At 35.0% G+C, this 14,960-nt stretch overlaps 1 protein-coding gene across 1 annotated transcript in view; it reads left to right on the forward strand.

Moving 5' to 3' along the window:
- LOC128643682 (perilipin-1-like) overlaps positions 1-14,960 on the forward strand; it is a 369,024-nt gene that overhangs the window by 118,533 nt on the left and 235,531 nt on the right. Inside the window, exon 6 of the mRNA XM_053696517.1 lies at positions 11,176-11,375. Coding sequence (XP_053552492.1) covers positions 11,176-11,375 — 200 coding nt within the window. The remainder of the gene's footprint in view (positions 1-11,175; positions 11,376-14,960) is intronic.

Genomic DNA, 14,960 nt, shown 5'->3' on the forward strand with positions numbered 1-14,960 from the left:
TTCCTACAGCATACCATTGAGTAGTCTTATATAATACACATTATTCATCCTACAACATAACATCAACTAATCTTATATAATACACATTATTCCTCCTACAGCATACCATCAATTAATCTTATATAATACACACTATTCCTCCTACAGCATACCATCAAGTAATCTTATTTAATACATACTATTCCTCTTACAGCATACCATCAAGTAATTTTATATAATGCACACTATTCCTCCTACATTATACCATCAACTAATCTTATATAACACACATTATTCTTCCTACAGCATACCATCAAGTAATTGTATGTAATACACACTATTCCTCCTACAGCATGTAATCAAGTAATCTTACATAATATCCTCTATTCTTCCTACAGCATACCATCAAGTAATTGTATATAATACACATTATTCCTCTTACATCATACCATCAAGTAGTTTTATATAATACACACTATTCTTCCTACAACATACCATCGAGTAATCTTATATAATTAACACTATTCTTCCTACAGCATACCATCAAGTAATCTTATATAATACACACTTTTCTTCCTACAGCATACCATCAAGTAATTGTATGTAATACACACTATTCCTCCTACAGCATGTAATCAAGTAATCTTACATAATATCCTCTATTCTTCTTACAGCATACCATCAAGTAATTTTATATAATATACACTATTCTTCCTACATGATACCAGGTTATAAGATCATATAATACCCATTATTCCTTATAGCTCGTACCTGCTAGTAATCCCATATAATACTCACTATTGCTTCATACCAGCTAGTAATCTCATATAATACCACTATTTGCGACAATACCTCTAAGTTTTCCTATATAATGCACACTATTTCTCCCTGGTTATGTATCACAAATCATACTTACCATTCCTTCCATATCATACCTAGTAGTATTCCTATATACTACTCACTATCCCTTAAACATTGTTCCTTTTAATCATCCTATATAACTATTAATTGTATATAATACCTACTATTAATCCCACATCATACATTTTAGAAATCCAATATAATGCCTGCTATTCCACTCTCCTTTACAGGGGTTAAACAAAAAGTCAGCTACAATGCACTAATGGGAACTAGCTGAACACAGTGGTGAGCCAATAACAAGAGACATAGTGTGCAGACACTAATTACCATCTAGCTCTGATTGCTGCTGCTGAGCATACCTAGGTATGTTTAACAGCAAAGGTTACCAAGAAATCAAAGTAAATTTGATAACAGAAGTAAATTGAAAAGTCTCCTAAATTGCATGTTCTATCCACATAGTAGAGATTGTAAGAAGAAATCCATCGAGTTCAACCTATAAAAATCTTAATATACATACAATTAAGGCTCCAGATTATCTTAAATTAATCCCATTAAAAAATGTGACCTTTTAACACAAGCAATCATATCCCTGAATTTTGTTTCTAACCAGCAATGTATCTAAACCATTTTTAAATGTATCTAAGGTACTGGCATTTACTACCTCCTGAGGTAATGAGTTTCACAATTTAATTGCTCTTACAGTGAAAAAACAGTTACATTGATGGAGATTAATCTCCTTTGCTCTACCGAATCTGAATCAGGAAATTTTAATTTTGACTCTCATGTTACTTTAAAGGGTCAGAAAACCCATTTTTTCTCTTTCATGATTGAAATAGAGAATACGTTTTAAACAACTTTCTAATTTACTTCTATTATCTAATTTGTTTTGTTTTGTTGATATCCTTTGTTGAAAAGGATACCTAGGTAGACTCAGGAGCTGCTGATTGGCTGCTGCACATAAATGCCTCATGTTATTGGCTCTTGTTCAACAAAGGATACCAAGGGAATAAGATGATAGAAGTAAAATGGAAATTTGTTTAAAATGATATTCTCTTTCTGAAAGAAAAAATTGGGGTTTCAAGTGCCTTTAAAGGGACACTCAGGTTAAATTAAATGTTCATCAATTCAGATACAGCATGTAATTTAAAACAACTTTCCAATTTACTTCCATTAAAAAAAATGTGCACAGTCTTTTATATTTACAATTTTTGAGTCACCAGATCTTACTGAGCATGTGCAAGAATTCACAGACTTTACGTATATGCATTTGTGATTGGCTGATTGCTATCACGTGGTACAAGGGGAGTGGAAATATACATAACTTTTAAATTTGTTATAAAAAAATCTACTACTCATTTGAAGTTCAGACTAAGTGCTATTGCATTGTCTTGTTGTCTTGCATTTGTTGATTATGCAAATATAATGTGTTGACTGGTCCTTTAAGTACATAATTAATTAATTAGCCTAAATGAGGAGCGTGTGAAAAGTACAAGTACATTTTTACAGCAAAATAAATAATAAACGTACATTGCAATGTTTTATTTTTATTGGCTAATTAATGGGGAATTCAGTTCTGAGTTTAATAATGTCTATTTTTAAGCTACCATTAATGAAACCTTTGGTTCTGATGTTGCCCGTATCATTTAAATATCACTGGCATGACTCAGCCTGTCATTTTCTCCCTTACTACAAAATTAAGTTCTCTATTATTAGCTGGCAAAGAACCACATGCTGCTCTGTTCTATATTTTTTCACATGGATTTTATATCAAGTAATGACTTAGCTAGCTAGTCCTATAGCAATTCTAAGCATGTTCTTGAAGTACCCTCATTGCATTTACAGGACACTGTGATCCTAGAACAAGGTTTATTCTTTTTAAAGAACATTTAAATTCACTATAGAGAACATTTTTATCCTAAAAATAATTACTGATATATTGACTGTACTTTGTAACAAGCTAGTCGGCCAAAATGTAACTATCACTGATATAAATTAGCATCACTTGCAGTAAATTAGCATATGTGGTCATAAATCAACATGGTTGTACATCTTAATAATGATTTGACTCCATTTCATTTTTATGTACACATGAACTTTAACCTTTTAGCTTCAAGAGAGTCAGTGTCTCAGCATGCATCCTAAAAAAAGTAGTTAAAAGTAATGTAAAATAAAAAAAACAAAAAAACTGTTTAAAGGGACAGTCTACTCCAGAATTGTTATTGTTTAAAAAGATAGAGAATGCCTTTCCTACCCATCCCCCAGCTTTGCAACAGTTACATTGTTATATTAATATTCTTCATAACATTAAAACCTATAAATGTATGCCTGTTTATAAGCCACTACAGACAGCCTCTTATCACATGATATAACCTCTTATCACATTATTTTTATTAGCTTTTCATAACAGGAGACTTCTAGTTCATGTGAGCCATATAGATAACATTGTGCTCACGCCAGTGAGTTGTGGATGACACTGCACTAATTGGCTAACATGCAAAGCAATAGATAAAAAAGAAATAGTCATGTGATCAGGGGGCTGTCAAAAGATGCTTAGATAATAGGTAATTACAGCGATTTAAAGTATTCTAATATAACCATGTTGGTTATGCAGAACTGGGGAATGGGTAATAAAGGGATTATCTATCTTTTTAAACAATAAACATTTTGGAGTTGACTGTCCCTTTAATATATGTATTATCTCTGTGATTACCTTGTATCTAAGCCTCTGCAGACTGCCCCCTTATCTCAGTTCTTTTGACAGACTTGCATTTTAGCCAATCAGTGTTGACTCTAATGTAACTCCACTGACATGAGCACAATGTTTATCTATATGGCACACATGAACTAACATCCTCTAGATGTGAAAACCTGTCAAATGCATTCAGATAAGAGGCAGCCTTCAAGGACTTTGAAATTAGCATATGAGCCTACCTAGGTTTAGCTTTCAACTAAGAATACCAAGAGAAAAAAGCAAATTTCATGATAAAACTAAATTGGAAAATTGTTTAAAATTACATTAAATATCTGAATCATGAAAGTTTAATTCTGACTAGACTGTCGTTGTGCACTGAATTCTGCAGTTTTATTTTCACAGTTGTTACCATATTCTATATTGTGCCAATGTTACAATGTTACTAATCTTTATATTGTTACTAACCAGTATACCGTGTCACATATTTTATACTAATAATTACAATGTTCCATTAATAAGTATCACAATGAGTACTATTAAAGGGACAGTAAAGTCCAAAAAAAACCTTTCATGACTTAAATAGGGAATGTAATTTTAAACAACTTTTCAATTTACTTTTATCACCAATTTTGCTTTTTCTCTTGGTATTATTAGTTGAAAGCTAAACCTAGGAGGTTTATATGCTAATTTCTAAGACCTTGAAGATGCCTCTAATGCATTTTGACCACTAGAGGGCATTAGTTCATGTGTTTCATATAGATAACATTGAGCTCATGCACGTGAAGTTACCCTGTAGTGAACACTGATTGGCTAAAATGCAAGTCTGTCAAAAGAACTGAAATAAGGGGGCAGTCAGCAGAAGCTTAGATACAAGGTAATCACAGAGGTAAAAAGTGTATTTCTATAACAGTGTTGGTTATGCAAAACTGGGGAATGGGTAATAAAGGGATTATCTTTCTTTTTAAACAACAAAAATTCTGGTGTTGACTGTCCCTTTAATTAATCCATAACAAACAACATGCATTTTTCACTTAAAGAGACAAAAAAAATATTTCTTTCATGATTCAGATACAGCATGCAATCTAAAACAATTTTCTAATTTACTTAAATATCTAATTTGCTTTGTTCTCTTGTTATCCTTTATTGAAAAGCATACCTAGTTATGCTTTGAAGCAGCAATGCACTATTGGAACTAGCTGTTGATTGGTGACTGCACTTATAGGTCATTGGCTCACCCAGTGTGTTTAGCATCCAGTAGTGCATTGCTGCGTTTTCAACAAATGATACCAAGAGAATGAAACACATTTGATAATAGAAGTAAATTGGAAAGTTGTTAAACATTTTATGCTCTACCTATCTTATGAAAGAAAAATGTTGGGCTTTATGTCCCTTTAATTTAAACTAAAGATGAAACATAATACCATAAGGTTTACACATTCCCATAAAAGATGATTTTGCAACATTAAAGGGACACTGAACCCAATTTTTCTCTCTCGTGATTCAGATAGAGCATGCAATTTTAAGACACTTTCTAATGTACTCTTATTATCAAATTTTCTTCATTCTCTTGGTATGTTTATTTAAAAAGCAAGAATGTAAGTTTAGATGCCGGCCCATTTTTGGTGCACAACCTAGGTTGTCCTTGCTGATTGGATAGCACCAATAAACAAGTGCTGTCCATGGTTCTGAACCAATAATTTGCTGGCTCCTTAGCTTAGATGCCTTCTTTTTCAAATAAAAATAGCAAGAGAAAGAAGAAATGATAACAGAAGTAAACTAGAAAGTTGTTTAAAATTGCATGCTCTATCTGAATCATGAAAGAAAAAAATTGGGTTCAGTGTCCCTTTAATAAAATACCTAAAATACATTTTGTAAATATAGCAAAAAGGGTTAGAAAGCAAATAAATATCCATTAGTCTCCTTCATTTTTCTTTATTTATTTATGCTTCCTTTGAATTTATTTTTACATTTACATTTGAATTAATAGAAGATCAGATAAAAATGAAGTTCAAAAGTAAAAAAAAAGGAACAGTGTATTGTAAAACTATATACCCCATATATGTTTCTATTGACTTCTTATATTAGCTGTATGGAATGCATAGGGGATTTCCCATTTAGATTAATTATTGTATATTAAATAGCTGTGTTTGTTTTTTTGAAACTACAACCCAATTAAAGGTACAGACAACCTAAAAATGTTGATTCATGATTTGGATAGAACATTCCAATTTACTTCTATTATCGCCTCATTATCTTGTTATAATTTGCTGAATCAACAGCATTACACTACTGGCAGTTAGATGAACACATTTAGTTAGCTAATCACAAGAGACAAATGTGTGCGGGCACCAATCAGCAGCTAGCTCCCTCTAGTGTAGGATATGTGTATGCTTTTTCAACAAGGGATACCAAGAGAGCAAAGCACATTTCAAAATAGAAGTTAAATTAAAAGTGTCCTAAAATGACATGCTTTATCTGAATCAATTTTGACTGTCCTATCCCTTTAAATTATCTGAACTTGCATTTTAACCTCTTCACTACCAATACTTTCAGAAAAAAAACTTGCCCAAAATACCAGAGAATTTTCAATTTTTTTGCTATCACTTCATTTAAACAGAAATAGATCCTTGTGTTTTTTATTTACCTGTCAAAACTATATATATATATATATATATATATATATATATATATATATATATATATATATATTAAAGGGACACTGAACCCAAATGTTTTCTTTTGTGATTCAGATAGAGCATGCAATTTTAAGCAACTTTCTAATTTACTCCTAATAGCAAATGTTCTTCATTCTTGTATCTTTATTTGAAAAGCAAGAATGTAAGTTTAGATGCCGTACCATTTTTGGTGAACAACCTGGTTGTTCACCAAAAATCGATAATAGGAGGAAATGAGAAAGTTCCTTAAAATAGCATGCTCTATCTGAATCATGAAAGAAAAAAATTTGGGTTCAGTATCCCTTTACGTACACAACCCAATGTATTGATCTAGGCCCATTTTGGTATATTTTATGCCACCATTTCACCGCCAAATGCGATCAAATAACAAAAAAATATATAATTTTTTCACAAACTTTGCGTTTCCCACTGAAATTATTTACATACTTCTTGTGCAATTATGGCACAAATGGTTATAAAAGCATCTATGGGATCCCCTTTGTTCAGAAATAGCAGCCATATATGTAGGCTGACCATATTGACGTTTTTGAAAAGGGACACATATGAAAAATACATATGTCAGGATTCTTATGCAAAACATTTCTTTAAACAGCCCTGATATATGTATTTTTCATATGTGTCCCTTTTTAAAGCGACAATATGGTCACCCTACATATATGGCTTTGCCATTGCTTTCAGTAATTAAAAGTCCACTAATTGCAGCTGCACACTGCTCTCCCAGCAGAGAAGGGGTTAATTAAGGTTAATTTTAGCCCCCCCACCTGACACTTCCCACCCCCTGATCCTTACCTGATCGCTCCCAAACAGCTCTCTTTCCTCCCCACCCCCTACTGGTCACCCCCATCTTAAGTACTGGCAGACAGTCTGCCAATAAAAAAGTTAAAACCTTTTTTTATTAAAAAACCCTCCAACCTCCCTGATCCCTCCCCTAACAGCTTTTTAACCCTTCGCCCTCTAACTTTTGCCACCATTTTAGGTACTGGCAGCTGTCTGCCAGTACCTATAAATCACATATTTTTTCTTTCTTTTCTTTTAATTTTGATTTTTTTTCTGTAGTGTAGTGGTCCCACCACCTCCCTCCCACGATTGCCATTTATTGACCCCCACACCCTCAAACACCTTAACTGTAGTGCAGCTGCCCCATCCCTCCCTGTCCCTTTTATTTTTTTTGCATTTTAGGGGCTCCCACTTCCTCCCCTTGCCTCTCCCCTCCGCTCCAGAGGCGCCCACCTACCACCACCTCCTGCCCACACCTCCCACCGGCAGACACAGTGTCACTGTCTGTAATGATCTGGCATCTGCCCTCATATGGAATTACATGCGCTCCGGTTCTATATGCGGCAGATGCCTGGAGCTTCAGGAACTCCAGCTTTCAGTTGTAACTTAACAGCCGAGACTGCTGGAGCTTCCTGGAGCTCAGACGTATATATATATATATATATATATATATATATATATATATATATATATATATATATATACGTCTTGCGGTACTATAGGCAAAAGTACTGCAAAGAGTATATATACGTCTATTTGGGTGAAGGGGTTAATACTCATCTCTCTCACCCCCGTTGGGAGGATAAATACAGCTGCTGCCTCTTGTTTATGTAGCTTTTCTACAGATAATATTGCAGTGATCATATTTTCAGCATATGTGTTGACTTTAACAGACAACATCAGCATTTCAAATTGCAAAATAAAGGTAAAGGAGCTATTAATAAACACTTTAATACAATCCAGGGACACATTAAAAGGGAGACATTTTTACAGTACAATGTAACTTTAAGGGCATTTAGGAAGTTCCTTTTGATATATTTGATACATTTTCAATCCAAATAGGGATCTGTTGGTGCTCTACAAATAACATTAAACAATTAATATAAATTATAATAATATTTATGAAGTCCCTTACTATATACTTTGGGTTCAATTTATCAAGCCCTTCGCCTCTCTTCAACTGCAGGTTCTCACAAGCGAACCTGCAGTCAGGATTTATCAAGCAGCGGTCATCAGACCGTTGCTTCCTACTCTACTCTCCACCTCTTAAGTGGAGAATTTCAATCTCCCTAGTCTCGTCCGACCAGGGAGATTGACGGCTCCTGCCCATGTGTGATTGGCTGTGCGCAGGCAGGGAGCAGTGTTTTGCACGCGGGTGCAAAATTGCGCTCGTGTGCAATGTTAAATTCAGGCAGCGGATTGCTGCCCGTTAGAGGAGAGCTGGGGTGGACAGTGGCGAATATGTCCGCCTCTGACCGCCCTTGATTAATAAATCGAGCCCTTTATATTCATATACAGTACGTTATTGAATGTTATAAGTATATGAAGATTTTCATTCATTTTCTTTTTCCTGCAGACTATACCAATGAGATGTAATGCCACTTATTTATCACCTAGGTTGTAAAGTAGACGTTTCCCAGCTGTAATGATCTAAACAATGGTATTCTGAGTACATCATGTTGCTTTTTACTCTGTAAACACATCTGTATTGGTTTAGCGCTGTTCCTCCGAGACAGCACACAATATGTACTCAGCAATGTTGCTTTCCCAAGGAACTTTCTTTGTCTCCCTAATTTGAAAGATTTATCTAGTCCAAAAGTCATATTCAGAAGGAATTTGTACGTTGTGCCACCAGATGCTACAACAGTATTGACTATATGAGGTGTTTACATAAGGAAAGAAAGGCAACAAAAGGAACTGTAGACTCATGCTCAACTCACCCGTTTAGTATGATCCCTTACATTATTATCTCATATAGGTGCTGCTGACATCAAAATTGTGCAGCACCAAAATTGTGACATACACTTTTAAATATTGTCATTTTAAGGGATTGATGGGATCCATTCTGGTTGGGTTTTTTCAGTACACGCCCACTTTACATGTTTGTCCGTCTGTCTGTCTATCTATCTACTATCTTCAAAACACAGAAATTGATTGCACTCTCCGACTGGACAGGGTACACATCCTAAGTCACTGTGAACCCACAGCCCTGAATACTGACAGATAACTGTACAGTTCCCAGCAACTTAGGCAGTTAACCCCTAAGCGTACTGGGTGACAGGCCCAAAGAGAAACTTACAAAAAGTATCAACACAACACACCTTGTAAATGCCCGGTTTTTATGTGTATATATAGTTCCAATAAATCCAAGCACTCACAGGATTTTCAAAAGGTGAACGTATTTAATTGTGACATTTTGGGGATGTACCGAATTCCCTTCCTCTGAGGAAGTACATTATCAAGTTCAGCACCCAGGTGGTTGTCCCATAGAAGAGAGGCGGACTCACTAATTGATGCTTATATATATATATATATATATATCAATATAAGCAGCAGGAGAGCACTCTCACTTCAAAATTCAATGTGCCAGGGTGCATGCAAAAAGTGAATAATACCAATGAACAAATGGCTGCACTCACTGGTCCTTTCAATCAAAGTATTTATTTATGTGACGTTTCGGGGACCGTATCCCCTTCCTCAGACGTCTGAGGAAGGGGATACGGTCCCCGAAACGTCACATAAATAAATACTTTGATTGAAAGGACCAGTGAGTGCAGCCATTTGTTCATTGGTATATATATATATATATATATATATATATATATATATATATATATATATATATATATATATATATATATATAAATAACAACATTTTAAATTAGAGGGAGATAAAAGGTAAGTTTAAAATCCTCCACTACGCACAAAATATAGAAAAAATAACTCATTCTGTAGTTCATTAACAAATCTAGACAGGCCCAGAGGCTTGTTTTCCCACAGAAAACCTCTGAATTACACTGTTTCCAATGCTGCAAAGGATTCTGGGTAAGATATGCAAAATTAGGTACACAATGACACACCTTTTTACTTCAGTCTGCTTTTCAACAGGTTCCCTTTATGCCAAAGTATCGCTGTTCACACAGCTTATAAACTTAGCTAGGGTTAGTGCAGTGATTCAGACTGTTTTGTGGTTCTTGCCACTCATGAGCTGGGAGAAGGTCATGTAATTCAGAGGTTTTCTGTGGGAAAACAAGCCTCTGGGCCTGTCTAGATTTGTTAATGAACTACACAATGAGTTATTTTATATATATATATATATATATATATATATATATATATATATATATATATATATATATATATATACTGTATATATATATATATATATATATATATATATATATATCTGTAAAAATTGAAAACTATGGGCCAGATTATGAGTGAAGTACTAGAAGTAAGTTTTTTGCGTGCGTCAGGTACCACTCGTATTACAAGTTGAAAGTAAAAAGTTTTCGCTCACACGCTAACCCAATGCGCACAAAAAACAACTTTGAATATCGCGAGCGCATTAATGTTTCCATCAATAGAAGTCAATGGAGGAAACCCGATCTGATATTCTTGGGTGCGCTAACCTGACATGAAAATATATGAATATTTCACATTCCAATGTTCTTCATATAGCAGAATATGTTGTATTTATTCATAAATACATATTTCTACATATATCTGATGGTATTTTGGTACAGTATATATCTACACCTATATATATGTATATATAACATTATATATAGGTATATATATATGTACAGATATATATAGGAATATCTATTTATCAATACATAGGACATAATCTGCTATGTGCAGAACATTGGAATGTTTAATTTACAGTAAATATATAATTAAAACCTCTATTAATTATGACTAAGTTGCTAACTGCCCATTCACAACTGAAGACTTTTTATTGTAGCTTGGAGAATGTGAAAGATATCTTAATTTCTTTTATACTTAGAAATACAAAATGCATGTTTATTATAGATTTATTTTTTCAGCAAGCCAAAGAAGTTTTAATTTAAAAATATGTATTAAAATTATACATGTAGTAAAACAGTGTATGTACAGCAATGCACTGCTAATTGCACTATCAATTATTTAAATTGTATGAATTTGTAGGTGGAGAGCAGGAATGCAGCACAAGCGAGGAAGCAAAGGAACCTGAACGTGCTGCCCCCAACCTACTGTCTAGATGCAGATCTCTGGTGATCTCTATAATCAGAAGAGGTTTAAAGAGACTAAATCCCATTCCCTATCTGGACACAGTCTGGGGTTTTCTACATGTTGCAATCAATTTGCTACTGAGCTTTCCTTATAAGGTAAACATTTTTGTCATTATTATATATGTGCAGCACAACACACAAGGACAAACCAATTCAGTGGTGAAATTGATATGACACTTTGGGCCCGATTATCTTAATGTCTCTAGGCTGGTGAGCAGGGGTCAAGTCGAGCGGGAATGCATGGGAACGGAGTTCCTACACTAGTTTTGCAGGTGGAACTAAGTTACCCCTGGAAAGAGAACAGAAACACTTCAGTAAACACAGCTGCTGCTGGTGGGTGGAACTGGAGCACAGTCTGGTTAGAGGGATAGTGAGATCCTCTAATAATGGGCAGTATTACTTCCTACAATACACTAAATGCAAGCCTGTCCGCGGTCCTGCTGTGTGATCACCCCGCACTGTGTGGAACACATGGTGCTTACATTTCTATGTGGCTTGCTCTGGGGTTATCTAGCTCCCTTCAGCAGTAATGGGACTATTGCACCTTAAGTGGGTAAGACTGTGTGCCAGAGGAGGAGTATCAGACCCAACTATTCAACCCTTCATTGGTTTTAATTTGCTTTCATCAACCAAAGTGTATAGATTATATACATGTAAATACAGTGTGTGTGTATAAAATATTAATTGTGAGGGAGATGGAAGTCTTGGTGAGTTCCCACACTTTTTTTTGTAGGACTTGACCCCTGCTGGTGAGATTCTTTAAGAATGCTCGCAGCACTTCTATTTCCCTGGTGGAATGATTTTTACCCTGAAAACAGGATGTCTCGCTGAGGGGTGTATACTGCATTTGCATACTAAATGAATAATTGAAACATTCACACATAAATACGCAGGAAAAAATTGTATTGTTAAGGTGCATCAAAAATTGTAACAAAATTGTTCACCAAAAATTGTATTTTATAAAAAAAAAAAATTTGTATGTAAATTACACGGGAATATATCTTATTAAATATGTACAACATCAATTGTAATTTAAGTGCACTGGATGCACAAAAAAGACAGAGAAATTTATACTTATGGGGCAAAATACAAAGAATAATTGTTGTTTTATTAAAAATTGGACTGAACTGTGTTTTTCCGTGGGCGTGTAAGAAATTGTCTCTCAAATCCGAGCATAATTATCTAAACATTTCTGCCCTCCAGATCTCACTGTGTTTTCTCGCAAACTAAAAGGTGACGAGGTTGTGACAAAATGCGATACTAAACCCAAATTTTTATTTCATGATTCAGATTGAGCATGACATTTTAAGCAACTTTCTAATTTACTCCTATTATAATTTTTTCTTTCTTCTCTTACTATCTTTATTTGAAAGCAAGAATGTAAGCTTAGGAGCTGGCCCATTTTTGGTAAAGTAGCCTGTTTAGATTGACACATCGTAAAGAGGGAGATATCTTTTTTTTTTTTCAAGGAATGTAGGAAACCACTAATACCTGTGGTAGTCCCAAAGGTAGAGATTCCTCATTCTTCAAGTTAATGAGTCCTGGTCTTCTTTAGTGGCTTATGTTTAGACATGATACGCACTCCCTGAGCTGGCACATTGATCTGCTCATCTGCAATTAGATTACTCTGGTTACGTGCAGAGGTTGTCACGCGGAGCGTGGTGTGATCTAGGAAATGTCTATCCAGCGAGCACACTTATACATCAGAAGGGTAGCTGCACTGCCTGGGGCTACCTCAGCAGAACATGCCATTTACAAAGATGAATTTGGTCTTTTCCTGATTAAATATAGGTAATTTAATTTGCTGCACAGCATCTATGGAGCTAAATTGCTTTGCAGGTTATATTTGCTCCTTCAATGTTAAGGACGTCAGGTTGTCATCTTTTGTATTTCTCATAGGCCATGAAGGAGGAAAATGTGTTGTCTTTTTTATAATTCCCCAAATCCTTGTTAGTATATAGTGGTACACTGAGGAGATTTTAGAGCTCTTAGAATGAGATCACGTTTCAGAAAGAGGTTAATCATTAGTAAACAATTGCCGTGCACATGGTTATTACCTACTTACTATATATTCTGTATGTTGTAGTGGCTCTAATAGAGCCCCATATTCCATAAAACAGCATAGAACACATACACAATACCCCTTATATTATGCATTAACCTTACAGTCATAGGAAGCCTGGGATTGCCATAGAAATAGCAATTTCCTGTCTACTAAGAGGGACTGTAGCTTCCATATTTTCACTAAGATGGGACAAGAATCCCATCTTGTGAAAGAGTAGCCTATACAACAAATATGGGGTTGGGGCATCCTCTGTGTCATCTTCCCTAACAATACATAGTGAGATATGAGAACCTTTACTTGAGCATGAACATCTGTGTTGTAATATTCTTTAGAAAAAAATGTTTACCAGACTTCATTCAGAACTGGGAGGCCTAGGTGCATTAGACTTTTGGTGGAGTTGCTGGTACAAAATAGTCACGACCATTAGCCATTAATAGTTCTAGCTATCAATGTGGACATTCCTAAAAGCAGATGCACATGTACACAGGAAAATTATATATCTTTTCAGCACTAATTTAGCTTTCATTAACTGTATTTCTCTTGTAAGGTGTATCCAGTCCACGGATCATCCATTACTTGTGGGATATTCTCATTCCCAACAGGAAGTTGCAAGAGGACACCCACAGCAGAGCTGTAATATAGCTCCTCCCCTAACTGTCATAGCCAGTCATTCTCTTGCAACTCTCAACAAGCAAGGACGTTGTAGGAGAGAGTGGTTAAATATAGCTAGTTTATTTTCTTCAATCAAAAGTTTGTTATTTTTAAATAGTACCGGAGTTGTGCTATTTTATCTCAGGCAGTAAATAGAAGAAGAATCTGCCTGAGGTTTCTATGATCTTAGCAGGTTGTAACTAAGATCCATTGCTGTTCTCACATATGTCTGAGGGGATTACACAGATGAGGTAAAACTTCAGCGAGAGAATGGCGTGCAGTTTATTCTGCTATCAGGTATGTGCAGTTATAATTTTTTCTAGAGATGGAAAACACTAGAAAATGCTGCTGATACCAGATTAATGTAAGTTAAGCCTGAATACAGTGATTTAATAGCGACTGGTATCATGCTTACTCTCAGAGGTAATACTCTTATAAAATTGCAATATAAAACGTTTGCTGGCATTTTTAATCGTTTTTATATATGCTTTGGTGATAAAACTTTATTGGGGCCTAGTTTTTTCCACATGGCTGGCTTAAATTTTGACTAGAAACAATTTCCACTGTTGTAGTATAAAAGTTACAGTTGGTGCAGTTAAAATTACAAACTGTGACATCCAGCTTCCCTCAAAGGCCCTCTGAATGCTATAGGACATCTCTAAAGGGCCCAAAGGCTTTCCAAAGTCGTTTATTGGGGAAGGTAGGGCCACAGCTTGCTGTGGCAGTTGGTTGTGACTGTTAAAAAACGTCTATTTAGTTTTTTTTATCCGTTTTTTGAACTAAGGGGTTAATCATCCATTTGCAAGTGGGTGCAATGCTCTGTTAGCCTATTATACACACTGTAAAAATTTCGTTTGATTTACTGCATTTTTTCACTGTTTTTCAAATTCTGACAAAATTTGTTTCTCTTAAAGGCACAGTACCATTTTTTATATTTGCTTGTTAACTTGATTTAAAGTGTTTTC

Source organism: Bombina bombina, unplaced genomic scaffold (genome assembly GCF_027579735.1).
Source record: "Bombina bombina isolate aBomBom1 unplaced genomic scaffold, aBomBom1.pri scaffold_403, whole genome shotgun sequence".
Classification (NCBI taxonomy): domain Eukaryota; kingdom Metazoa; phylum Chordata; class Amphibia; order Anura; family Bombinatoridae; genus Bombina; species Bombina bombina.